The sequence below is a fragment of the Pelophylax lessonae genome, assembly GCF_965119305.1.
Source record: "Pelophylax lessonae genome assembly, chromosome: 4".
NCBI lineage: Eukaryota > Metazoa > Chordata > Amphibia > Anura > Ranidae > Pelophylax > Pelophylax lessonae.
Genome location: NC_138771.1, coordinates 273,201,132 through 273,229,088, shown reverse-complemented (window position 1 = coordinate 273,229,088; position 27,957 = coordinate 273,201,132). Strand labels below are relative to the sequence as shown.

The window sequence follows — 27,957 nt, the reverse complement described above, 5'->3', positions numbered from 1 at the left end:
TTGCATGCATTTTTAAATTGAATGTGTATAAATAACTGAAAATGTCTTTAACCACTTGCCGACCGCCAGCAGTACTTATACTGTGGCAGGTCGGCTCTGTCCCACGAAACAACGTAACTGTACGTCGCTTTGTGGGACCGCGGCACCCGCGATTGCTCCCCGTGGAGACAGAACGGCGGTCTGCCATTGTCAACACGGTAGACCATTGTTCTGTCAGCAATAAACTCAGGGCTCCTGTGTTCCTCCTATTTTAGGAACACAGGTCTCTGTGTTCATTCCATAAGTCCATCCCACACACTCACCACGATTCTGGAAATCAATGCAAATCGCGGGACGCATGTGCGTTGTTCGTGATTTGCAATGGCACCCCAAATGCTGTGCGATTTTGCCGCGATTTCCGCCTGTCGAATCGGGGTAACATCGCGCAAAAACAAAATCGTGGGACGCATGACGCCCCAAAGAAGCTTTTGTACCTTTTTTGGGCGTCATGCATCACGCGATTTTGTTTGCGCGATGTTACCGCGATTCGGCAGGCGGAAATCGCGGCAACATCGCACAGCATTTGGGGTGCCATTGCAAATCACGGGCAACGCACATGCGTCCCGTGATTTGCATTGATTTACAGATCGCGGGCAGAATCGCGGTGATTCTGCCCGCGATACGCTACGTCCACATGTGAACATAGCCTGAATCTGTGTCTGTAGTGCATGTTCAAATCTTAATACCAGAAATAATAAACATGTTATTAGATTTTTACTCCAGGAGTATATCACGTTTGGCATGAAATAATGCATTAAAATTTAACTAAACTCATTAGATTTTAGTCAACTAAACTACGACTAAAACTAAAATGGCATTTTAGTCAAAAGACTAATGGCATTTTAGTCAAAAGGCTATAACTAAAACGAAATTGAAATTTGAAGTCAAAATGAACCTTGCATTGTACAGCAAGTTTAGGTGCATGATGAAATTATGTTGGACTTCCCCTCCAATACACACAGTGCCTGAATAAAACTGCATAGTCTACGTTGAGAAAGTGTTTATTCTGCATCATGGTTAGCTGGACGTGACTAAGCAGGAAGAACATGTCATACAGGCTGGCATGATGAGTGGTCACAGTTCCAGTACATGGGTTATTTTATACATGTTTTAGAATAAGCTTTACATCCAGAAACACAGGTCATCATAATGAACAGAGCTGTCTTCTTCACATACCGGTCCATGGGCCATGGGTGTGATTGTACATCATTTCCTGGTTTAATCAATATTATCTGGGAGAGGCATTTTCAAGAACTGTATTATCTCATTATGTCTACATTACATTGATCGATGAAACGTTGAAATGTCTTTCATAACTGTAAGCAAAGAAATCAGAAAACATAAAAACACTCCATAATTATTGTATATGTTCACTCTGCCCAACGGTGCAACATACCAAAGAAACAGAACTGGGTAATCTTCCATAGCATTATGGGAAGTGACACATTTATTTTACCTGGTTCAAAGAGGTTACAACCAATTATCTCCAGAACAACATACTCAAAGAGGCACTGGGAACTTTAGACCCCTTTCACACATCCAGACCATCCTTTTTTATCCATCCGCTGACGGATGAAAAACAGACATCAATGCATCGCTATGGAAATACGGATGTACTGTACATCCATTTTCATCCGCTTCCGTCATCATCCGTTTTTGGAACAGATCAAAGCCCTATTTTTCTATTTTTGACCAATTGGTAAGACCTAAAGACAAAGGGGGTATTGGAATACCTGATCTCAGAAACTACACCTGGGCCTGCCAACTAGCCAGAATTGTAGACTGGTCGGTCCACTCCTCAAAGAAGGACTGGGTCTCCTTGGAAGACTCCTTTAGCCCACTTAATATTGAATCTACACCTTGGCTTCCCTCAAAGCATATCCCAAAATCAGTGGTGGCCGGTGTGTGTGGGGGTCGCAGGGGCGCCGCCCCCCTATCCATGCGTCCGGCCCCCTAATCTGCATGCGGGGCGCCGAACACATGGAGTTCAATAGGATTCTTTTTTAGTCACCTGATTAGAGCCAGAGGCTCTAATAGGCTTCAGAAGAGGGTGGACCCGGGGCGCAGAGAGGTGCGCCCCGAGCCCACTCATTGTGTGAAAATTTGCTATTGTCACATGGATCCTCCTCCTGGTCAATCAGGAAGCGGGGCCGAAACCCGCTTCCTGATTGGCCAAAAGGCGAACGCATGCCATTGGCCGAGGAGGAGGCGGGAGGACTCGAGGAGACACCGGGGGACTGAGGATAGGCCGCTGCTGCAGGTAAGTCTCTCTGCATTGAAGGGGGCACGGCACGTTGGTCACTGCATTGAAGGGGGCACGGCACGCTGGTCACTGCATTGAAGGGGCACGGCACGCTGGTCACTGCATTGAAGGGGCACGGCACGCTGGTCACTGCATTGATGGGGGCACGATACGCTGGTCACTGCATTGATGGGGGCACGGCATGCTGGTCACTGCATTGATAGGGGCACGGCACGCTGGTCACTGCATTTAAGGGGGCATGCTGTGGTAGCTCTGCATTGAATGGGGGCACGCTGTAGTAACTCTGCATTGAAGGGGGCACGCTGCAGTAACTCTGCATTTGTGGGGGCACGCTGTGGTAACTCTGCATTGAATGGGGGCACGCTGTAGTAACTCTGTGTTGTCAAATTACTCCCCAACGACATGTTATCTCTGCTATACATTAATTACTTTTTACGAAGGTATTACCGAGCAGTCGGAGATTTTGCCAGACTTGGACCTCAGACTTGCAGAGAGACCTATTGGACACGGAATGGAAACTTATCCTCCACACAAAGAAAGGTTCCCGAAATGTAGCCACACAAGAAAACAATTATAAATTGTTATCATGTTGGTATAGGTCCCCTACACTACTACATAGATTTTATTCAGAAATTTGGGAACAATGCTGGCGCTGCTCTCAAGACACTGATTCTCTCCTACACATCTGGTGGTCATGCTCGAAAAACCAATCATTTTGGCAGGCAGTACATAATATTATAGAAATGGTATCGATGATCTCTCTAAACTTCTCCCCATCTCAATTTTTGCTCCACCTTTCGGAATCCCCAAATAGGGCTTATTGCAAATCCCTTCCCATGCATATGCTGAATGCGGTTAAATTTTGCATCCCCTATCATTGGAAATCTGAAAGCACCCCCTTGATCTCTCAATGGTTCCGCAAGATGAATTATATTGCGGACATGGAGGAACTTATACATTGTACAAGAGATAGTCCTACTAAATTTTACAAAACATGGGCCTGCTGGCTACACTTCCATTCATCCTCGGAATATACAGCTCTCACATCCTAAAGGTCCTAATCCTATTATCGTTACCTCTACTGAATCCCTCAACATGAGTTGATTATTCATTCCTCGGCTCTTCATGTTTGGTTGATCTCAGTCAGCTGCACTCTTTCAAAGTGCTATTTGGACAGGGGCTGGGCTCCCTCTCTAAACCAGAGGTGTGGGGAGTCCACCCTTAATCCCTCTCACCACACGTACCCTTACACTAAGCAAATTGTTTATTTTAATGTACGCTGCTACCCAGCTCTCGATGCTCTCCTTTACATTTAAAGACCCTTATATCATGCCTTTTCTTTTGGACTCTCTCCCCTGCGTTATTGTGTTCCCCTCTTTTCCCCCCTCAGCCCTTACCATACACCCTCATTTCCCCTTCCCATACTTTTAGTATGCAATACGCTTGTACTTTGGATGATTATAGATGAATATATCGCACTCTCCTGGCTTATTCGCATTGTTATTACCCATGACTGTTTGTGAACTGTTTACTTTGTTTAAAAACTCAATAAAAGGTTTTGGGGAAAAAAAAAGAAAAGAGGGTTCCTGCACTTCTTTGGTGCGACTTCAACACGACTTGCATTGACTTCTGTTAAAGAAGTCGCATGCAAGCCACAATGACGTCGCGCAGGGATGTCAGATTCAAAGTCAAATGACTTTGAAGCTGCAGCAGAGTGAACAAGGGCTTAATGTCAAATGCAATGTCTTCATAGATAGTCTAAATCAGTAAATAATGTTGTACAGACGGCTAGGTTTAAAACCATTTTCCCTTTCTGCACACGGCACTGGTCAAAGAAGTAACTGTATTCACCATTTTTAAATAGGCTAAAAGCCTAATGATAAAAGCCAAAGAGTGCAATGATACAGTATGGTTATGTGACTAGACAAAGCTGTAGGTGAACAATATAACAAATCTAGCACAAGTCAGGGCAGGTAAAAGTAATTATTTGTAATTAGGTCAGGTATGCATCACTAGTAAGTAATGAAAAAGAACCCAGCCTAGGAAAAGTTAGAAACTTACTGAAACACAGGAATAAAGTTTAAGGTAGAACTAAAAGAAAACTTTATTCATTTTGGATAGAGTAATTGAGGGTTATAACCCCTGTCAGTTTTTTGCCATCTGTGTCCTATTGGGGACGTTTCCCTTCACTTCCCATCCCATAGCCACAACAGGAAGTGACAGGAATTCCTTCCAAAGTGAAGGAATCCCTGATAGTCACCAGGGGCACCAGAACTAGTGTCCCCTTGGAAGATTTCCCTTCTATTCCTTTGTGGCTACCACCCAAATGTTGGCATTTATATTTTCACTTTCAGTGTTAATGGTCACTAGGACAAATGGAGAGGGTGTATCCCCTGAAAGGGTTATTAAAGGTTCACATTTTTTTTCTTTAAAATAAAAAATATGTTATACTTACCTGCTCTTTGCAGGTTTTGCACAGGGCAGCCCTGATCATCCTCTTCTCAGGTCCCGGAAAGTGAGGAGAAATCCCTCCAAAGTGAGGGGATCCCTGGTAGTCATCAAAACTAGGTGTCCCCATTGGAAGACAAGACAGCCCCGATCCTCTTCTTCTGGGGTCCCGGGTAGTGAGGGGAAATCCCTCCATAGTGAGGGGATCCCTGGTAGTCATCAAAACTAAGTGTCCCCATTGGAAGACAGGGCAGCCCCGATCCTCTTCTGCTAGGCTCCTGGGAAGCGAGGGGAAATCCCTCCATAGTGAGGGGATCCCTGGTAGTCATCAAAACTAGGTGTCCCTATTGGAAGACAAGGCAGCCCTGATCCTCTTCTTCTGGGGTCCCGGAAAGTGAGGGGAAATCCCTCTAAAGTGAGGGGATCCCTGGTAGTCATCAAAACTAGTGTCCCCATTGGAAGACAGGGCAGCCCCGATCCTCTTCTTCTGGGGTCCCGGGAAGTGAGAGGAAATCCCTCCAAAATGAGGAGATCCCTGGTAGTCATAAAAACTAGGTGTCCCCATTGGAAGACAGGGCAGCCCCGATCCTCTTCTTCTGGGGTCCCAGGAAGTCAGGGGAAATCCCTCCAAAGTGAGGGGATCCCTGGTAGTCATCAAAACTTGTGTTCCCATTGGAAGACAGGGCAGCCCCGATCCTCTTCTTCTGGGGTCCCGGGAAGTGAGGGGAAATCCCTCCAAAGTGAGGGGATCCCTGGTAGTCATCAAAACTAGTGTTACCATTGGAAGACAGGGCAGCCCTGATCCTCTTCTTCTGGGATCCCGGGAAGTGAGGATAAATCCCTCCAAAGTGAGGGGATCCCTGGTAGTCATCAAAACTAGGTGTCACCATTGGAGTACAGGGCAGCCTCGATCCTCTTCTTCTGGGGTACCGGAAAGTGAGGGGAAATCACCCCAAAGTGAGGGGATCTCTGGTAGTCATCAAAACTAGTGTCCTCATTGGAAGATTTCCCTTCCAGTCCTGTTCTGGTGACAACGTAAAAAGTGTGATTTTCTCATACTTTCACTCTCAGTGAAACTGGTAAACAGAACAAATAGAGAAGGTGAATCTCCCTAAGGGGGGCACATACAGCAATAAATACTGACAGATATTCCAATCCCTCTCCACTCTATCCAAAACTAAAAAAAATAAAATGTTGCCTTTAGTTGTACTTTAAATAGGCACACTGTCATGAACTACGAGGGGATTTTCACAGACACTGTGAAAACATACTGATACAAATAAACACAGAGAAAGGGCAGGGTAAATAAAAGAGGGTGTGTGTGTAACAAATGATGTGAGCTATTTAGAGGTCTAATATTTGTATGTGATTAACAAGACAGTGTAAACAAGGTCTGAACTGCGCTACACATCTCACACAGCACAGGACACAAAATTAAAGTTGAAATTGAACCAAACAATGTTTGTTTTCTATAGAGTGTGAGAGGGTTCAATGCCTCTGGGCCTTTTTAGAGACATTTTATGTCACTTCTTGCCACAGTGACACCTTTGTCACCTAGAATTGGAAAATGGGTTACATGATATTTATATTGCCATTGCAGCAATGTCCTCAATTCTTGTCTCATTACCAAAATAAGGGTGTATAAGGGCTCATTTGCCCTTGGGGTTGGTGGGGCAATAAAAAAAGGCAGTTGAATTTTGTTTTTACCAACTGCCACCACCCTGTTCCTTCCCTTAGGTTGCAAAGGCAGCCAGACTGCGGTGCACACATGCAGCTGCTGTGATGCCTTGATTTGTGGCCATGGCAATAATTAAATCCCTGTCACCTTCCAAAGGCAGTACTCCTGCTGAGCCCAACCAGTTCAAATGAATGGGGCCACACCACAACCGCTCTGCAATCACATGTGATGCAGGTGGTTGCAGGGTGATGTTGCAGCATTTACAGGGTTTAAGTGGTTGTAAAGGCACAAGTCTTTTTACCTTTATGCATTCAATGACTGAAGGTAAAAAACCTTCTGTGTGCAGCAGCCCCCCTAGTCCCCCTTAATTCTTACCTGAGCCCCAACTAGATCAGTGATGTGCACGAGAGAGGTGGCTCTCCCAGGTCTATTCCTCCTCAATGGCTAAGAGAGCAAACACAGCTGGGTTATTTTAGTGTTTCTGATCATGCATGGTCTTTGTGATTGGCGTTTGCTAGGCTATCGTATGAAAAATGTTTTCGTGTATGTCCCTTCAGATTTTGTTGGACAAAATTTTGTAATCGGCTGTCAAAAGCTGTGTACTAATGATCAGACTATCATGCGATCAATTCGAAAGCAATTTTTTTTGTACGATTATTTGATCGTGTGTACGAGGCATTCGTTCAGCAAACAGATAAATGTCCCAAGTAAGCCAGGGAAAAGTTGATATAGTGCAGTAGTCCCACAGTGTCAGTTTAGTGGAAATCTTATGAGAACCCTGTGACACCTCACATGCTCAGGTACTGCTTACCAGATAGCCAATGACCCCATATTAGAGTGGTCAATCTGGGCTTGCGTGTATTGAATCTCACCAGCAAAAAACGATCTAACGATTACTCTCCAACACAAGGCCCCATCCGGTATACAGCACAGCCCGAGGTGGGTGTGAATAGGGTAACATCCAAATACTCCAAAGCTCCAGATAGGTTCAAGAGATAAAAACAAAGGTGCCACAATAGTGTGATATTTTTTAAAAACAACTATTTATTTAAAGAGAAAAAGCATTCACACAATTCCAGGTGTGTACAAGCATTAAGCAGCATTCCAAACTCCAGCAATCCACAGTTCCAGGAACAAAACTGGCCGATCCTCGACCGAGCATGTGTAGTGGTGTGCGTATGTCTGCCATTTTTTTCTGACCGTTTTCAGAGTGCCCCTTATATACCGGATGGGGCCTTGTGTTGGAGAGTGACCATTTGATCGTTTATGCTGGTTAGCTGGAATACACACAAGCCCAGATTGACCACTCTAATAGGGGGTCACTGGCTATCTGGTAAGCAGTAACTGAGCATGTGAGGTGTCACCGGGTTCTCATAGGATTTCAACTAAACTGATATGGCCCTGGGAGCTGGGACTACTGCACTATATCAACCTTTCCCTGGCTTTCTTGGAACATTTATCTGTTTGCTTATCTGAATGATGAAGGTAGTATAAATTGGACTGCTGGGAGTGCAGAAATTCTGATGGATAAATTTAATGTGCGATTAATAGCAAAACAATTTGTTCCAGGTGCCAATTTTAACAGTCCAGTTTATAGTGTCTTCAGCATACCATGATAAAGGGTGATCCACTGAACCCCCAAAACACATTCAGTAAAATTCATAAAGAGTGTCTATGACACTCTTTAGGATTCCAATATTTCTCCACATGACACGTTGGTGCAGGTGACAAATTCATGTACCCCTTGTAAACAGGTACATGAATCTGGGGTGAGCACTGGGTGTGGAGGTGGGCCGAGGCCGGAGTGTTCATACCAACAATCTGTCCTCCGTGCAGCTGAGCTTCCTCCTGCAGCTGTCACACTGACAAGCACAGAAGAGGGGGAGTTTTGTAGCTGGGTGGGCAGAGTCTGGTTGCGATTCCTCATCAAGTCTGCTCTCCTTGTGATTGACAGCAGGGAGTGAGTGGCTTGTTAGCCAAAATACAGCCTGCTATTTTTAGAGAATCCACCCACTGTGTGCTGCATTTACAAGGAGATAGACCTGATAGGGAACTTTTGTCTTAGATTCCTAATCACTGGTTGCTAGGAGGCTGTCAGCTGTAAAGCTGACAACTTGCTTAACAACCAGTGACACATGGGGAGGAGGTAGTGGCAAATATACCGCCCGCTGCACAGCATACAGTGACAGACACTCTGCAACACTAATACTTTATTGAATGTTTACTGGATGCAATTTCTAGTATAAAAAAACTGTTCTGGGCCTTCACAAGGGGGAAAAGGGGGGTTAAAAAAAAAAAAAGTGTTTTAGACATGTTCTATCTCAATGTGTGCCATTGCTTATAGCATAGAGAACAATCAGCTTCTATCTTTATTTTTTTCCACACAGCTTATAAAATAAAAATATAAAAGCTGATTGGCTGTACTCAGTTAAGACAAAGTTTGTCTCAGACCCCTTTATTAATTTCCCCCAGTATGTCCAGTGCTTTCCTTTTTCAACCCATATTTATTTGAGACACAGACCAACCTATGGCTATTACTCCTTCTATAACTATATTATAAGGAAATGCATACCTATTCCAAAACCCGTAACTAACCTATTTACTTATTTATCTGCGATGGATCACTTTTCAGAGGCTGTTTGACAGCCAGTGTGGAGGCATTATGTTTTAACCCCTAAAGCCACGCTAATGCCCAACAGTGTGCATTGCACATGATTTTGGCGTGGCCCCATTTAGCGTGACAGCAAAGATCATGGGGTGGAAGTCTCCCCAACAAACTGCAGGCCCTGAATAAATACACCGACAGAGGATTAAACCCTTCCCCTGCTCTATCCAAAGCAAGAAACAATGTTTTTGCTGGGGCCATTGTTTTTGTGTGTGAAGGACTAATTTGAATTGAATGAAAATATGTCCTTTATAAGGGCAAGGGTCTCCTCTTGGTTGAATAGGATTTTCCTCTGTAAAGCAACACTAAAGCAATAGTTAAAGTAAAAAACGTTTTTTTTTTTTTTTTTCATTTTTGGATAGACTAAGGTAGGATTATAACCCCTTTCAGGTTTGTTTTTGCTATCTGTGTCCCGTTGGGGAGATTTCTCTTAATTTCCTGTCCCATAGCCAAAACAGGAAGTGAAAGGAAGTCCCTCCAATGTGATGGAATATCTGGGTGTCACCAGAATTAGTGTCCCCATTGCAAGATTTCCCCTCTAATTCAGTTCTGGGGGCAATCCAAAATTTTTGATTTTTTTTTTTTTACTACTGGTGATGATGGTAAACAGGGCAAATGTAGGGCGTGAATCTCCCTAACGGGGCACAGACAACAATAAAAACCTGATTGGGAGCCTAATCCTTCTTCACTCTGTCCAAAACTAAAGAACAAGTTGTGCCTTTAGTCATATACAGTACCTCACAAAAGTGAGTACATCCCTCACATTTTTGTAAATATTTTATTATATCTTTTTATGTGACAACACTGAAGAAATTACACTTTGCTACAATGTAAAGTAGTGACTGTACAGCTTGTATAACAGTGTAAATTTGCTGTCCCCTCAAAATAATGCAACACACAACCATTAATGTCTAAACGCTGGCAACAAAAGTGAGTATAAGTTAAAATGTCTAAATTGGGCCCAAAGTGTCAATATTTTGAGTGACAACCATTATTTTCCAGCACTGCCTTAACCCTCTTGGGCATGGAGTTCACCAGAGCTTCACAGGTTGCCACTGGAGTCCTCTTTCACTCCTCCATGACGACATCATGGAGCTGGTGGATGTTAGAGACCTTGCGCTCCTCCACCTTCTGTTTGAGGATGCCCCACAGATGGTCAATAGAGTTTTGGTCTGGAGACATGCTTGTCCAGTCCATCACCTTTACCCTCAGCTTCTTTAGCAAGGCAGTGGTCTTCTGCATGGGGTCGTTATTATGTTGGAATACTGCCCCGTGGCCCAGTCTCCGAAGGGAGGGGATCATGCTCTGCTTCAGTATGTAACAGGTACATGTTGGCATTCATGGTTCCCTCAATGAACTGTAGCTCCCCCGTGTCTGCAGCACTCATGCAGCCCCAGACCATGACACTCCCACCACCATGCTTGACTGTAGGCATGACACACCTGTCTTTGTACTCCTCACTTGGTTGCCGCCACACACTCTTGTCACCATCTGAACCAAAAAAGTTTATCTTGGTCTCATCAGACCACAGGACATGGTTCCAGTAATCCATGTTCTTAGTCTGCTTGTCTTCAGCAAATTGTTTGCGGGCTTTCTTGTGCATCATCTTTAGAAGAGGCTTCCTTCTAGGGCGACAGCCATGAAGACCAATTTTATGCAGTGTAAGGCGTATGGTCTGAGCACTGACAGGCTGACCCCCCAACCCTTCAACCTCTGCAGAAATGCTGGTAGCACTCATACGTCAATTTCCCAAAGACAACCTCTGGATATGACGCTGCAACTCAGTTTCAGGGTCTTGGCAATCTTCCTATAGCTTAGGTCATCTTTATGTAGCGCAACAATTCTTATTTTCAGATCCTAGGAGAGTTCTTTGCCATGAGGTGCTATGTTGAACTTCCAGTGACCAGTATGAGAGAGTGAGAGCGATAACACCAAATTTAACACACCTGCTCCCCATTCACACCTGAAATCTTGTAACACTAACGAGTCAAATGACACCGGGGAGGGAAAATGGCTAATTGGGCCCAATTTGGATATTTTCACTTAGGGGTGTACTCACTTTTGTTGCCAGCGGTTTAGACATTAATGGCTGTGTATTGAGTTGTTTTGAGGGGACAGCAAATTTACACTGTTATACAAGCTGTACACTAACTACTTTACATTATAGCAAAGTGTCATTTCTTCAGTGTTGTCACATGAAAAGATATAATAAAATATTTACAAAAATGTGGGATGTGTACTCCCTTTTGTGAGATACTGTGTATATATATATATATATATATATATATATATATATATATATATTTCTTTTCTACACAAATTTACTGATCACACAAGATCACTTCAGCAATACACATCAAAATTTCACACAGAAGACACTTTTGTGGAGAAAGACATAATTACCCAAACTTGAAGTCGCTGGGTAAATGGTTTCCTGTCTGATAATCACTCCTTGTTTTCACTATTTGTTTCTGAAGATCTTTTATGGATCTGCTATAGCCATTTAAAATATAGTTGGCAAACATCAGCTTTCCACAAATATACATCTAGAACAAAAAGATACAGAATAAAATGTAGTTCTAATATAATACTGCACTACCATCTGTATTTACTAATAATCCCAATAAAAGCTTACAATATGTAAACCCAGTAACTAAAAACGTATATGAACTTTAACATATTAAAGCCTAACTCCAGCTTTGTTATCATTGTAACTAGTGATCCAAAACAAACTATTTCCTGTGGCAGTTGTCATTGCTGTATAAACTGTAAGTACATCAGTTAAAGTGTTACTAAACCTACTACAATAAAATCAGTCTTTATATGCAGTAAAGCATGCTTGTTATCCTCACTGTGGATCCTAAGGGGTTAATCCTGCAAATTGTGTAAAAAGGCTGTTTGATCCTCCCCTTCTTTTACTGTTCCCAATCCATCCACTGATAGTACAAAGCCCTGGGGGCACTCTGCACATACTCAGTTTGGTGTTAAAAACGTTTTGTTTTTTTGGGGAGGGTGCATGTGATTGGCAAAGAGCCAATCAGCACTGTCCAGACAGAAAGGCAGGGGTCATGCAGCCTCATAGGACAGGCAGAGGAGAATGAAAACTTCACTTACAAGCTTTAACCAGTGCTCGGCCGGACACTGATAGAAGTCACAAGACTGCTATTTACTGCTGATGAGAAAGGGTATTTAGCAGTTTATATTTATTAAAACTATTGCATTTCCATGTTCTCTGTACTGTGGGAGACCAGATATAGTGAATGCAGGATCCTGGGTTTAGTAACACTTTAAATACAGTATACAGCTCTGATCTGGCAGTGGTTCAGGGACTTTCCATCCCATTCCCTGGGAAAAAAACAAAGTCAGGCAGAGTGCTGCTGAGCCATTCACAGGAACCTTGGTGTTTTTATGAATGAATACTAGGTTCCCTCTGATTGGAATTGGAATTGATTGAGGTGGAGAGGCAGGTGGATGATGTCACAATCTCCACCTCAGCCAATCAGAAGAAGCCCTGTATTTATTCATAAAAACACAAAGCGTCATTAAAAAAAATACAAGGTTTCCTGTGAATGGCTGAGTAGCAGCTCAGCACAACTCAATTTTGTTTCAGGAATGGGACTGGACGTCCCTATCTCACTTGGTAGATCATAGTGCTGTATACTGTACATAGCTGATGTTACATATGCTTTATACTGCACTGATAGCAGGCACTTTTCTTAAGGGAAAATGAAATAGTTTGTCTGGACCAGCTTGGCCCAAACAAAATATATTTATTGTAATACAAAGCTAGAGTCAGGCTTTAACATAAGTTCAGAAGTCATCTTCAACTGAACTTCAGAAGTTCAGCTACTTTGTAAAATGTGCTGAATTAGTAGGGTTATGTAGTGCATGCCACCTCACGGACTTATCTCTTTAATTCACAGTTCACATTTTTCCTGAGTGCCGAGAGCATAAATATTTCTTTGCTTTTGACCCTCTGACACCGTACCCTCTTGTCTCAGCTCCTGAGGCTGCAGAGTCACATGCAGCTGCTCTGTCCACCCCTCCTCCTGTCCAATTATAGAGCGTTTTGTATTAGGTGAACTCATTCACAGAATACAAAGGCTTCTGTGAAGGAACAGCAGAGAGGAGAGTGGCCTGCAGAGATGCAATGTGTGAGAACACAGTGGAGTTTATTTACTAAAGCTGGAGAGTGAAAAATCTGTTGCAGCTCTGCTTTAGAACCAATCAGCTTCCATTTTTTTTGTCAAAACACAATTGAACAAGTTGAAGTTAGAAGCTGATTTGTTTCTGTGCACAGCTGCACCAGATTTTCCACTCTCCAGTTTTAGTAAATCAACCCCAGTGTCTCACCTGTCAGAGCTCTGACAGTGATAGCTGTACTCCTGGAGCTCTGTAAATCTGTCAATGAGATAATTATATGAGGTGGCATTCACTTTGTAGGACTTAACCCATAATATGCCAGCACTTTTTGCAGATTGGCTGAGTTCCTGAGGTTCAGTTTTCAAGCCTAAGTTACGTTTTTAAATCAGCACAAGCCACAGTACTTACATTGAATGTGAAGTGTCCCTTGTGCTGGTGGTCTCTCCTTAAAATCTTCAGTTGCCCCCAATCTCCATTCCCCATACCCCCACAGTGATAATTTTCCAGTGCTGCAGGGGTTAATACAAGTTGCTGGATCTGTCATAAGCACTTGTTAAGAGTGCTGACTATGCCTGTCTTCTCCGCCCACCTCCTCCATTTAAAGAAGTTGTGCTTCCATCAATGAAAAACACTCTATGAATGTCTGATGAGTGGATGAATTGAAAGGTTGGCCTCCTCCATTCATAGAGTGCTTTTCAAATCCCTTTTAGGCCACATGCACATTAGGCATGCACACTAGGGACATATGCCCTGAACACACAGGGCCCTAAATGCAACACAGCATTTAGCCCCGTCCAGCCTATTTCAGCCTGGTATTGATTTTACAGGCTCCAGGCAGCAGGGCTGGATACTGAAGCTGTGCCTCCTGGGCACACTAAAACACTGGGATTGGAGGAACACGGGCTAAATGCCTATTGTGCACGTAGCCTTCTGGGTAATTTGAAAAACAATATAATGAACCATATGCACATAATTTGCTGTAAAAGCAGGTCTCTGAAAAATAAATGTTCACTAAAGGTTTATGTTATCTGCTCGAATAGTACTAGAACAGCAAAACGTGCTAGAATATAAGCCAGCACAGCTAAATTCCCCTCATCTGTGTACAGTAAACAATGTTGTCAAGTCAGTTTTTTTTGTGCAGCAATGCCAAACATGACATCATTTACTGAAGAAAGTATTTCTATGGATGTGTGCGGAAATATGCGCAGATTGCTGACAATGCCAGGCAATCACCATTCAACTTATATTTTTTCAGTCCCAATGTTGTCCTTTTAAATAAAATATGAAAAATCATTGGCAATAAGATGAACAAAAGGAAATAAAGTACAGTATGTCCCTGGTTTATGTGACACAGTGAAATAAGAGGGTCACACTTCCAGAATGGTATTAGTGAAGGCTCATACTGCCACCCAGTGGACAGTATAAAAAAAATCAATTTTAACACTACAGCAACTGAAATGTGAAGGCTACCACTGCTGACCTTTGCTTGTGAAAATGCAACTTACCTGCCTGTCATGCTGCTCCAGATATCTGTCTGTTGCTCAAGATACATTTACCATTATATAGGAGCTTTCTCTTGTTTTGAATTAGTATGTTTGAGTTTGAAAGTTTGGAATTGTTGCAGCAGCTTGTTAGCAAGTATTCCACAAATATACCTTTTAGGGGAGGACCACCAGGTGACAGGATTGTCTTTTGAGCCTTTGTTCACATAGGGTAATTCCAGTTAACCTTTACCATAATTCACACTATGCTGCCCCATATGGGTATTGCATCATAGTGTGCTAAACCTACCTTCCAGACATGGCTTCCTTGAAGCTCGAAGAATAGAGGCCAAGACTGCTTAAAAAGAAGCCTTCTTAAAGTGGTTGTAAAGGCTGAAAGTTTTTACCTTCATGCATTCTTTGCATGAAGGTAAAAACATTCTGTGTTTAGCTTCCCCCACAGCCCCGCTAATACTTTCCTGAGCCCCATCTTGATCCAGCGATATGCATGGGAGCATCGGCTCTCCTGGGTCTCTGCCTCCTCATTGGCTGAGACACAGCAGCAGGAGCCAATAGCTCCCGCCGCTGTCAATCACAGCCAGTAAGGAGGGAGTGGGGGTGGGGCCGAGCCACGCTCTGTGTCTTGCAAGGGGGAGGGGCCAGGAGTGCCGGTGGAGAACCCGAAAAGAGGAGGATTGGGGTTGCTCTGTGCAAACCCACTGCACAGAGCAGGTAAGTATAATATGTTTATTATTATTAAAATAAATAAATAAATAAAATAAAAGCATGAGACTTTCAAATTTTCTATAGCCTGTGATTGCTCCGAATGATTGTAGAGATGAAGCAGCCATTGGGACCAGTGCTTCCTAGTGCCACAGGAGGGAGCGCCGTCCCGTTCCTTCATGCCACACATGTGTAGTGTGTACTCTCTCCTGTCACCCATGATGAGCTCAGCAGCCACAATAGGAGTGTGTACACACTGCATACAGTGCCTTGCGAAAGTATTCGGCCCCCTTGAACTTTGCGACCTTTTGCCACATTTCAGGCTTCAAACATAAAGGTATAAAACTGTAGTTTTTGGGAAGAATCAACAAGTGGGACACAATCATGAAGTGGAACGAAATTTATTGGATATTTCCAACTTTTTTAACAAATAAAAAATAGAAAAATTGGGCGTGCAAAATTATTTAGCCCCCTTAAATTAATACTTTGTAGCGCCACCTTTTGCTGCGATTACAGCTGTAAGTTGCTTGGGGTATGTCTCTATCGGTTTTGCACATCGAGAGACTGAAATTTTTGCCCATTCCTCCTTGCAAAACAGCTCGAGCTCAGTGAGGTTGGATGGAGAGCGTTTGTGAACAGCAGTTTTCAGTTCTTTCCACAGATTCTCGATTGGATTTAGGTCTGGACTTTGACTTGGCCATTCTAACACCTGGATATGTTTGTGAACCATTCCATTGTAGATTTTGCTTTATGTTTTGGATCATTGTCTTGTTGGAAGACAAATCTCCGTCCCAGTCTCAGGTCTTTTGCAGACTCCATCCGGTTTTCTTCCAGAATGGTCCTGTATTTGGCTCCATCCATCTTCCCATCAATTTTAACCATATTCCCTATCCCTGCTGAAGAAAAACAGGCCCAAACCATGATGCTGCCACCACCATGTTTGACAGTGGAGATGGTGTGTTCAGGGTGATGAGCTGTGTTGCTTTTACGCCAAACATAACGTTTTGCATTGTTGTCAAAAAGTTCGATTTCGGTTTCATCTGACCAGAGCACCTTCTTCCACATGTTTGGTGTGTCTCCCAGGTGGCTTGTGACAAACTTTAAACAACACTTTTTATGGATATCTTTAAGAAATGGCTTTCTTCTTGCCACTTTTCCATAAAGGCCAGATTTGTGCAGTATACGACTGATTGTTGTCCTAATGACAGAGTCTCCCACCTCAGCTGTAGATCTCTGCAGTTCATCCAGAGTGATCATGGGCCTCTTGGCTGCATCTCTGATCAGTCTTCTCCTTGTATGAGCTGAAAGTTTAGAGGGACGGCCAGGTCTTCGTAGATTTGCAGTGGTCTGATACTCCTTCCATTTCAATATTATCGCTTGCACAGTGCTCCTTGGGATGTTTAAAGCTTGGGAAATCTTTTTGTATCCAAATCCGGCTTTAAACTTCTCCACAACAGTATCTCGGACCTGCCTGGTGTGTTCCTTGTTCTTCATGATGCTCTCTGCGCTTTAAACGGACCTCTGAGACTATCACAGTGCAGGTGCATTTATACAGAGACTTGATTACACACAGGTGGATTCTATTTATCATCATTAGTCATTTAGGTCAACATTGGATCATTCAGAGATCCTCACTGAACTTCTGGAGAGAGTTTGCTGCACTGAAAGTAAAGGGGCTGAATAATTTTGCACGCCCAATTTTTCAGCTTTTTATTTGTTAAAAAAGTTTGAAATATCCAATAAATTTCGTTCCACTTCATGGTTATGTCCCACTTGTTGTTGATTCTTCAAAAAAAAAATACAGTTATATATCTTAATGTTTGAAGCCTGAAATGTGGCAAAAGGTCGCAAAGTTCAAGGGGGCCGAATACTTTCGCAAGGCACTGTATGTGTGGCTCAAAAGAACAGGACTGGACTCCCTCTTACATAGAAGTTGAGGTTAAATAAAGACAACAGTCCATTCAGTTCAACCTGTGCAGGTGTGTGTGTGTGTCAATGATGTATTCATTTCCCATAACCCTGAAATTGTGATCTTTGAGATGGACATCCAAGAGTCTTTTAAAAGTAGCTATACTCCCCACAGTTACCACCAATTGTGGAAGAGAGTTCCACAATCTTACCGCCCTTACAGTGAAAAACCCCTTACGCAGCTTAAGGTTAAACCGCCTCTCCTATAATATCTTACTGGTCCCAATGGCTTCTTGCCTAGAATAACTCAGAACAGAGCCATCACAGAAGACTCCTTTATAATGTGGTTTGGGCCTACACTTTTTGAACAGAAAGGGAGCCCTGGATGGAATGTAGGGGTAGCTATGCACATATGGGGCAGCATAATGTAAAGTAAATTTTTTGGTAAAGGTGAATTAACCCTTTGTCTGTTTTTCTTTTTTTTTTTCGAGTTTTGCAATAGGGTCTCTTTTAATGTCCAGTTAGTTGTCTTAGTTGGCATTTGGGAAAGTCGGAGCACCAAGAAGTCATTGTGGTCATGGGGGCATGTTTGATCAGAAAAATCAGTTCTGGAATATGTATCTTGAATAGATAAATAATGAGTAATATTTCTCCCCTAAGGATAAAAAATTTGCCAAATAGCAAAAAGCTGATGAGTATGGAGAATTTTCAACTTTAATACCTTTTGAGTCACTGACTTAACCGGTTGCCGACCGCCGCACGACTATTTACTGCGGCGGTCAGCCCCGGCCAGGCAAAGTGACGTACTGTATATATACGTCACTAGCCTGGGAGCCAATAGCTGGCGAGCACGCGCCGCCGGAGCCGCGCTCCTGCCTCGGCTCGTTCACGGACACCCCGATGTCCGCCGGTCACTCACGATCGTCCGCTGTGAAGGGAGAAAGGCAGGCGGCTTCCCTGTGTAAAAGCCCTGATCTAATGGTCCTGCTATGTAGGACCGTTGATCTGTGCTGTTACACACACAGCCACATCCCTGCACAGTTAGAAGCACACCCCTAGGGACACACTTAACCCCTCCCTCTCCAATAAATTTAACCCCTTCCCTGCCAGTGTCATTTTTACAGTAACAGTGCATATGTATAGCACTGATTACTGTAGTAATGTCACTGGTACCCCCAAAAGTGTCAAAAATGTCAGTCAAGGGTCCGATCTGTCCGCCGCAATGTCGCAGTACCGCAAAAAAAACGCAGATTGCCGCCATTACTCGTTAAAAAAAAAAAAAAACAACAAAAATGACAAAAATCTTTCCCTTAGTTAGTAAACGCAATAACTTTTGCGCAAACCAATCAAAATACGCTTACTGTGATTTTTTTTTTTTACCAAACATAGGTAGCAGAAAACAAATTGGCCAAAAATTTAAAAAAATGATTTTTACATTTTTTTGGGGGTGGAATTTCATATATAAAAATGTGCAAAAATATTGTTATTTTTGCAAAATTGTCGCTATTTTTTTGATTATAGCGCATGATCAAAAAATTGCACAGGTGATCAAATACCACCAAAAGAAAGCTCTATTTTTGGGAAAAAAAGGACGTCAAATTAGTTTAGGTACAGCGTCGCACGTCCGTGCAATTGTCCGTTAAAATCACACAGTGCCGAATCGCAAAATACCCCCTGGTCAGGAAATGGGGAAAAATCTTCCGGGGCTTAAATGGTTAAAAGATGTATGCAGATTGCTCACATCACTCTCATTTAGTTTAGTGCATGCTTATTCTGACTTTGTGACCCAGAAGGTATTGAAGCTGTAGGCAGCTAGGCAGTTTCAGAAGGAGGTCAGCAATTGCATTCTACAAGTTTCTACCAGTGCACATTTCCTTTAAATCTTTACCTGCATGTTTTTATATCATAACTCTCCTATGTAATGTATTCTACATAACCCCCATCCCGCTATCCAGATGGTATCAGAAATTGTGTAAAATTCATCCTTAGATCATACCAGGAACATTCCAGGTGCTGCATTGTGCCTCTGAACAAGCAAAGGATCCTTAGGAACAGTGTACAGATTGCAAGTGTTAATGTCATACTTCAAGAGGCGGAAGGAGTCTAGTCGGCTCTGTAATACAGGATAACAAGTATTTCACTGTGTCAATTAAAAGAAATGTTTGGATATGGAACGTCTGGTCTATTGGACTACTGAAGTATTTGCCAGAGTTTGTTAAGCTGGATACACATTATACAACTTTTGTGGTTAGATTTCCTTTAGATTTATCTTCAATTATGTAGTGCAAGGGCCTGCCTGATTGCATACAAATTGAAAGTGTTTACATTTGACCACATATTATATGATTTTGGTAAATCTAAAGGAAAAAATCTAAAGACTATTGTATAGTGTGTATGGCCCAAAAGTTTGAAAGGAAGCTTGCAACAAATATATTTTAGTACAGTTAGAAAGCAACACAAAAGTATGATGTGTCGAAAAGTAATGTAGCACCTAAAATCAGATACAGTCATAAAAATATAATTTACAAATATGAGTTTAAAAAACTGTTATTTATAGAAGCATATGGGGCCTTTTTTCTTTTTCTGTCTTAAAGTAAAAAACTTTTTCTCTTTTAATATAAGTTTTGGATAGAGTGGAGAGGGATCACCTGTCTGTGTCCCTATTTGGGACATTCACCCTCTCTGTCTGTCATTCTGACTGTTATCACCAAAGTGAAGAAAAAAAGGAAATCCCTAATTTTGGTTTGTCCGCAGAACAGTATTGCGTTGGAAATCTTCCAATAGGGAAATTCTAGTTTTTGTAACCCTGATGAGAACCAGAGATTTTCTCAATTTGGAAGGATTTCCTCTCACTTCCTGTTTTGGCTATGGGACAGGAAGTAAAAGTAAATATCCCTAATGGCACACAACAGGTGGTAAAAAAAAACCTGACAGGAGTTCTAACCCTCCAGAACTCTATCCAAAATTACTGTATTCCAAAAACAAATGTTTTGCCTTTAGATCCACTTTAAAAGAACCATGTAATACAGATATGTTTACTAGAACTTACCATCAGACAAATGACTAAAGTGATTATTCAAACAAACCAGCTTAGAAAAGATTGTATTATAATGTTTTAAATGTATTACACCCAAAAGTTCAGGTTGATCCAACGGCTAGACTCAATAATTCCTTATAATGTACAAAATATAGTGTATAAACAAAAACCACAACTCCCAGCACAAGCAGATAAAAGGAGGTTCTGTAAAGGGCTGTTGCATCTAAACAGAATTTGCAGGTATAGATATTTTTACATAGTTATGTTGGTCCAGCTTGGACCAATGTAACTGTACATATACAGTACCATACCTGTGGGATCCCTCTAGAAGCTGGAAATCACTGTAGTAGGCATTTTCTCAATAAATGCAAAGTATTCTCTGAATGATGTAGAGAGTGTGACACCACATTACATTCTGGTTGTACAATCTCTGTACAATCTTTTAAAATGTCCCAAAACCATGTATTAATACGGTTAACCTATACAATCCAATCACTTTGTATCCAGTTACACAGACCCTTACACTGGGCAGCTGGTAGATCTAAAGAGGATTCTACAACCAGATTGTATAGAGCAGTAATGGCAAACCTTGGCACCACAGATGTTTTGGAACTACATTTCCCATGATGCTCAACTACACTGCAGAGTGCATGAGCATCATGGGAAATGTAGTTCCAAATTATCTGGGGTGCCAAGGTACACCATCACTGGTATAGAGTATGATGAGCTTTAAGCCTGGTACACACTGCTAGATTTTTTTCGTTGAACCCAGCAGGCTGAATGAAAAAAAAACCTGACAGCTCTGGAGGAGCCGCTGTACTAACTATTCAATGTTAGTAGAGCGATCTCCCCCATTTTTCTATTGTGTTCTGACACGGGGAGTCGGTCGGCAGACCTTTTTCCATCATGCCCCTCGACAGAAGTCTGCCTAACGGACGTCTTCAGTCGGACCGACTGCAGTGCACACTGGCCGAAAGTCAGACAGTTTCTATTGAACTAGCCGATGCTGCCTGACATTCGGCCCCTGTGTACAGGGCTTTAGGCTTGTCATAGACTGTAGACATTAGTTGGATGTTCATGAACAATCCACCATTATTACCGGCTTCTGTGCCAGCTTCTCCCATGATCAAGTTGGATGAGTACTATTGTCTGGGCCAGTGGAGGAGGAACCCTGCACAGATGATAACTGTAGCAATTGAACAAGATTTTAAACTACTTGATAAAGTTATTTTCTAAAAATGCTCATTTGTTCCCATTCACTGACATGATTACTCATTCCAGGCACTTTGGGAGACTGTGATCTAAGACCCCATTCACAGTAATGCAATTTCTCCTATGTCAGTCGCCGCACTGCAGTGTACAACTGCAAGTTACAATTTTTTATACGTTTCCAGTTCATCTCAAAGCAAAATGGTGCAGCGTGATTGTTAAAAAGGTGTGGGTGCTTCTTTTGGCGCAGCATACTGCATTTTGGGCCCCAAAGGCTTCAAAGGGATCATATGAAAAGCATATGCAATTTGATGCATTTTTGGGCAGGGTTTTGTGCTTAACAACCAGTCTCTCTCTACACAAAAAAATGCATGATGCATTGAAATGCCTCAAAACGTGTGAAAACATGCTACAAAAATGCTCTAAAAAGTGCATGGTTATGCAGCAGCACTAGTGGCAACTTAGGCTAATGACTATAAACCCCTTAAGAATCAAGAGATCCCAATTGGGTAAGTTGGGTATTTAGCAAACCCCATAGGAAGTTTTGTCAAAGCTGATATCAGATTGACATTGCTAAAGAAGAGAGTGAATTTGTGGCTGGCAATAGGAAGTCTGGACTGGACTATTTAGGCTGCTTCTTACCGACCCCTCAGCATAAGCAAACAGAAGAAAGTTTTAACGTATTTATTTCATGACTATATACTTTTATATAAAAAGACAGATATCCACTTAAGGGAAACGGACTGATAGCACTACAGTGTCTTTATACATACCTGCATGCATGGCATACTTCTGTATTTGTTCTTTTTTTCATACAATTGATCAAGCACATCTGGTCTGTGCTGTTCCTCGAAATCCAGAGAGGACACAACACATATAACAATGATTTGTTCTGAAGGCAAGAATTTATTTTTAACAAGCTGATCAAACTCCAGGTCTGTGACATAGGGGATCTGGTGGTTGCTACACCTGCATATCCCACCTTCCTCTCCCAACAGGACTTTCTGTAAGACCACAGGGCAGGTGTAGTGTGTTGTGTGCCATAGCTTTTCAGATTCTTGTTCAAGAATACCTAAAGGAATCGATAGCGCTGTTTCGGGCCTACAACAGGGAAGGAAAAAAGACATAAAGGACAATCAACTGGAGTACAAAGGAAAGAAGTAATGTGCCAAACATAAACTAAATACATGACAACTGATAATTTTAGGTGTTGACATCTACATCATTGACTTATATTTTTCCCATACTAGATGAAACAAATTCACATAGCTGCACATGAATAGGAATGTGCTAGTAGCATTGAGAGTAATTCAGACTTGCACCCTGAATTGCTCTTTCACTGGTCCTTAAATCCTTTAATCCTTAAAAAAAAGCACCATTAAATGTTTGTTACATTTTAAATCATATGAGTTACCACTGGGTCAGGCTAAAGAGGGAGAGAGTTCTGAGAAAAGGTTAGTGAAGGTGATCTTTCCTTTTTTGCAGCTTTACATAATAATAAATTTATAAAGAATTGTTTATGTCTGAACTCCAGGGATAATATACAGTATTTTGCATACTTACTTTGGGCCAGCTTGGCACAATGTAAAATGCATATACGATACTTGATTTAGCTTCTGTGGAAGCTGTAGATCACTATAGTAGCTACAGTGCCTTGAAAAAGTATTCATGCCCCTTAAAATTTTCCACATTTTGTCACGTTACAACCAAAAACGTAAATGTATTTTATTGGGATTTCATGTGATAGACCAACACAAAGTGGCACATAATTGTGAAGTGGAAGGAAAATGATAAATGGTTTTCAATTTTTTTACAAATAAATATGTGAAAACTGTGGCATGCATTTGTATTCAGCCCCCCTGAGTCAATACTTTGTAGAACCAACTTTCGCTGCAATTACAGCTGCAAATCTTTTTGGGCATGTCTCTACCAGCTTTGCACATCTAGAGAGTGACATTTTTGTCCATTCTTCTTTGCAAAATAGCTCAAGCTCTGTCAGATTGGATGGAGAGTGTCCGTGAACAGCAATTTTCACGTCTTACCACAGATTCTCCATTGGATTTAGGTCTGGACTTCGACTGGGGGATTCTAAGACATAAATATGCTTTGATCTAAACCATTCCATTGTAGCTCTGGCTGTATGTTTAGGGTTGTTTACCTGCTTGAAGGTGAACCTCCGCCCCAGTTTCAAGTCTTTTGCAGGCTCTAACAGGTTTTCTTCTAAGATTGCCCTGTATTTGGCTCCATCCATCTCTCTATCAACTCTGACCAGCTTCGCTATCCCTGCTAAAGGAAAGCATACCCACAATATGACGCTGCCACCACCATGTTTCACGGTGGGGATGGTGTGTTCTAAGTGATGTGCAGTCTTAGTTTTTTGCCACACATAGCGTTTTTCTTTTAGGCCAAAAAGTTTAATTTTGGTCTCATCTGACCAGAGCACCTTTTTCCACATGTTTACTGTGTCCTTCTCGCACACTGCAAATGGGACTTCTTATGGCTTTCTTTCAACAATGTCTTTATTCTGGCCACTCTTCCATAAAGGCCAGGGTTGTGGAGAGCACGACTAATAGTTGTCCTGTGGACAGATTCTCCCACCTGAGCTGTGGATCTCTGCAGCTCCTCCAGAGTTACCATGGGCCTATTGGCTGCTTCTCTGATTAATGCTCTCCTTGCCCGGCCTGTCAGTTTAGGTGGACGGCAATCTCTTGGTAGGTTTGGAGTTGTGCCATAATCTTTCCAATTTCAGATGATGGATTGAACAGTGCCCTATGAGATGTTCAAAGCTTGGGAAATTTTTTTATAACCTAACCCTGCTTTACACTACTCCACGACTTTATCCCTGACCTGTCTGGTGTCTTCCTTGGCCTTCATTATGCTGTTTGTTCACAAAGGTTCTCTAACAAACCTCTGAGGGCTTCACAGAACAGCTGTATTTATACTGAGACTAAATTACACACAGGTGGACTCTATTTATGAATTAGGTGACTTCTGAAGGCAATTGGTTCTTCTTTTCAAATATAAAAAATAAAACTGGTGTCTGAGATTACCCTAGGCACCACATCCCCATATAAAAGCAAATGACTGATAGATACAGGAATTTAAAGGTGCCACACACAAAATATAATATAAAAAAAATAGGATTTTTGTTTTACCGTAAAATCCATTTTGTCTGATGTTCACTGACGGACACAGTTCCTGATCTTCTTAACCATTGGGTTATACTGCCCCCTACAGGAGTAGGACACTAGGCAGAAAAAAGATTGACTATGCCTATAGTATACTACTCCTCCCTGCTATAGGTACCCAGTTTTGTTACAAGCAGTGTCGGAAGAGTTACAACTCTACAGAGGGGTGGGTGCTGTGTCTGTCAATAAACATCAGAGAAATGGATTTTACGGTAAGACAAAAATCCCAATTTCTCTTTCTTTCATTGACGGACACAGCTCCTGATTGTCTTAACCATTGGGACGTCCCAAAGCAGTGTCAAACATGAGGGGTGAGAAGTTCCACCTTGAAAACCTGCGTCACTGACACCTGAAGGCCCAAGAAGCACTGAGCGCCCGAGTAGAGTGCACCTTGACAGGGAAAGGAGGAACCTGACCCTTGATAGAATAGGCCTGAGTCATCGTCTGTCTGATCCATCTGGAAATGGTCACAGAGGAAGCAGGCCAGTCCTTTCCGAGGCCCATCCATGAGCACAAATAGTGAGTCTGACTTCCTAAAAGGTTCCGCAGCTGTCAGGTACACCCAAGTTGCCCGAAACACATGCAGGGCATGCAAAGCAATTTCCTTAGGATTTTTTGGCCTGGGACACAGGGAAGGCAACAGAATGTCTTTGTTCAAATGGAAATCAGAGACAACCTTTGGAAGAAACGACGGACAGGGGCGAATCACCACCGTATCTCTGTAAACCACCAAGTAAGGTGATCGACAGGATAACACCGCCAATTCCGACACCCTGCGCACAGAGGTGAAGGCCACCTTCTGGGACCGCGTAAGCAGAGGAATCTCCCAAAGATTTTCATAGGGAGGCTTCTGGAGAACTGAGAGCACCAAGTTGAGGTCCCAAGGAGGTAACCGGGGACAGGGGCACGTTGGAAGGAAGAACCTTTCTGGAGGTTACAAATGAAACTCGATCTTGTAGCAGGACGGTATTACTTTGTGGACCCACTTGTCTTGTACCAAGGAAGTCCACGGGTCTGGGAACCAACGAAGACATCTCCTCACCCCAGAACTGGATGAGGACGCACCTTCATGATTCATGTGATTCATATGTGCAGGGCTGGCATGGGGCGATCCTTGGCGACCTTGGTATGTGCAATGTTTTGTTTGGCTCTGCTCTGGCTATGTCTATCCTTGCCTCTATCCCAGTGTTAGTCTTACTGCATACACTTTATAAATAGGTAAGACGGTCTTTTGGTTTTTTGATGTCTCTTTACATTGCAGATCCTCACACTTTGGGAAAGCCTTTTGAGATTATAGTGTTTTACATTTGTTCCACTGTTGATGCAACGAGTGATACTCGTGATACTGCTCTAGCTGGACACAGGTTTATCTTGACTGATTTACAGTCATATATTTCAATCAACACTTTAACCTTGGCTACCCCTGATATGATTATATAATTTGAGGTGAGCATCTTTACATCACCAGTCATGATAATTAAAGGGCCAGCACAGCCATAATGGGCTGATGTGTGCCCTCTGTGCTATATATTTTGGATGCAGTATATGTTTTACACTGTTTTATATTTTTTATAGATGGTATAATATTTTTGTTCTGTAAGTTGACTTGATTGAGCCACTCCACATGCGTTGTCACCATTGTGAGGAAGGGTTACCCATGCCTACCCCTACTTCTTACCAGTAGAGACGTTTAGGGTATGTGGTTTGTTATATAACCTATCCCTCTTTGTTTTTGAAGGTGGTGTCTCTTGCTTTTCCTATCTTTTGTCTACAGTTCTATTTCCTTGTGTATGAGGGACACTTTACTATATTATGGTGATGGTACTGTGTGAGCCCCCACATCTACCCTTGGCCTCCCTGCATGTCAGTATTACACCTTTGGACATTGAGCACAGTATTTCTATTTTTGGTTTACTTATTAGTAAAAAAAAGTTTAAACATGTTATGAAATGTACTTATTGTTGTTCTTTTTACCCATCTAGAAAAATCTAAAAAAATTGGATAGAGAAAGATGGGGCTTTACGGGCCAGTGGGAGTAGAAGGATCACACACAAAACCAGTTTATATAAAACAGTTTAACATTTTATTGAGTCAAAGATAAAAAACATGGGCAAACATGCACATGTTCACACGGACAAATTGACATGAAAAGAAATTTATAAAATCAATCAAAGGGAGTCATTGGAAATATAGAAACACATCCCGTGAGGGAAAAACCAAAAGCCTGTTTAGGATGGAGAATAGGTCTCAGAGTGGAATGCAGTCAATGTAGGTCCCCAGCAAGCCAAAAGCTCTGAGATCTATAACTCTGAGACCTATTCTCCATCCTACACAGGCTTTTAGTTTTTCCCTCACGGGATGTGTTTCTATATTTCCAATGACTCTTATTGATTGATTTTATAAATTTGTTTTCATGTCAATTTGTCCGTGTGAACATGTGCATGTTTGCCCATGTTTTTTATCTTTGACTCAATAAAATGTTAAACTGTTTTATATAAACTGGTTTTGTGTGTGATCCTTCTACTCCCACTGGCCCGTAAAGCCCCATCTTTCTCTATCCAATTTTTTTTGTTATTCATATTAGGGGTAAGGGCCTATCTACACGGTACCTTTGTGCTAGAAAAATCAAAGGATCCTGAAGAAGCGAAATATCGCAAAACATGTTGAGCTTCAGCCATTGATGCTGACCAATTCCAACTGTGTTGGCTATCACCACAGGGCCCTGAGATACCAGCTGACCCTAGTTCAGTGTTAGAACTTGGTTTGGTCAGATATTCCATTACACCAGTCTGATTTTATATGGTTTTAATATATGATGTGAACTCTTGTTTTGAACAAACGTTTTTGTTTTTTTATATGCGTGCCCAAAAAGTCCATGTTTTTCCAATATTCACAAATTCATGCTGAAGAAGCCTTGTCCATGGGTCTGGAGAAGCCCACTCTTGACTTGCCTGACCAAGGTTGTTTGGATCCTCCCGAGGAGGCCCTGAAAGGCTTTAAACCCTTGTCAGTCGACCTTTAGGGACAAAAAAACTTCTTATGAGCCGAGAAGGATGGGCCACGTCTACGATGAGGATCCTTGCCCTTACTACCCTGCCGAAGAAAAGTAGTCTTCCCCCCTGTGAGACCCTTAATGATGTCATCCAGGGTAACTCCAAACAGGTGATCTCCTTGA

General features: G+C 42.2%; 1 protein-coding gene across 1 annotated transcript in view; it reads right to left on the bottom strand.

Moving 5' to 3' along the window:
- Nucleotides 1-989: 989 nt before the first annotated feature.
- The window catches only part of LOC309553506 (uncharacterized protein C3orf20-like), a 67,139-nt gene continuing 40,171 nt past the window's right edge, over nt 990-27,957 (bottom strand). Inside the window, exons 14-17 of the mRNA XM_082254737.1 lie at nt 22,368-22,695; nt 19,345-19,461; nt 11,497-11,639; nt 990-1,355 (exon numbers count right to left, since the gene is read on the bottom strand). Of these exons, the coding sequence (XP_082110863.1) occupies nt 1,313-1,355; nt 11,497-11,639; nt 19,345-19,461; nt 22,368-22,695 (631 nt within the window). The 3' untranslated portion in view covers nt 990-1,312. The remainder of the gene's footprint in view (nt 1,356-11,496; nt 11,640-19,344; nt 19,462-22,367; nt 22,696-27,957) is intronic.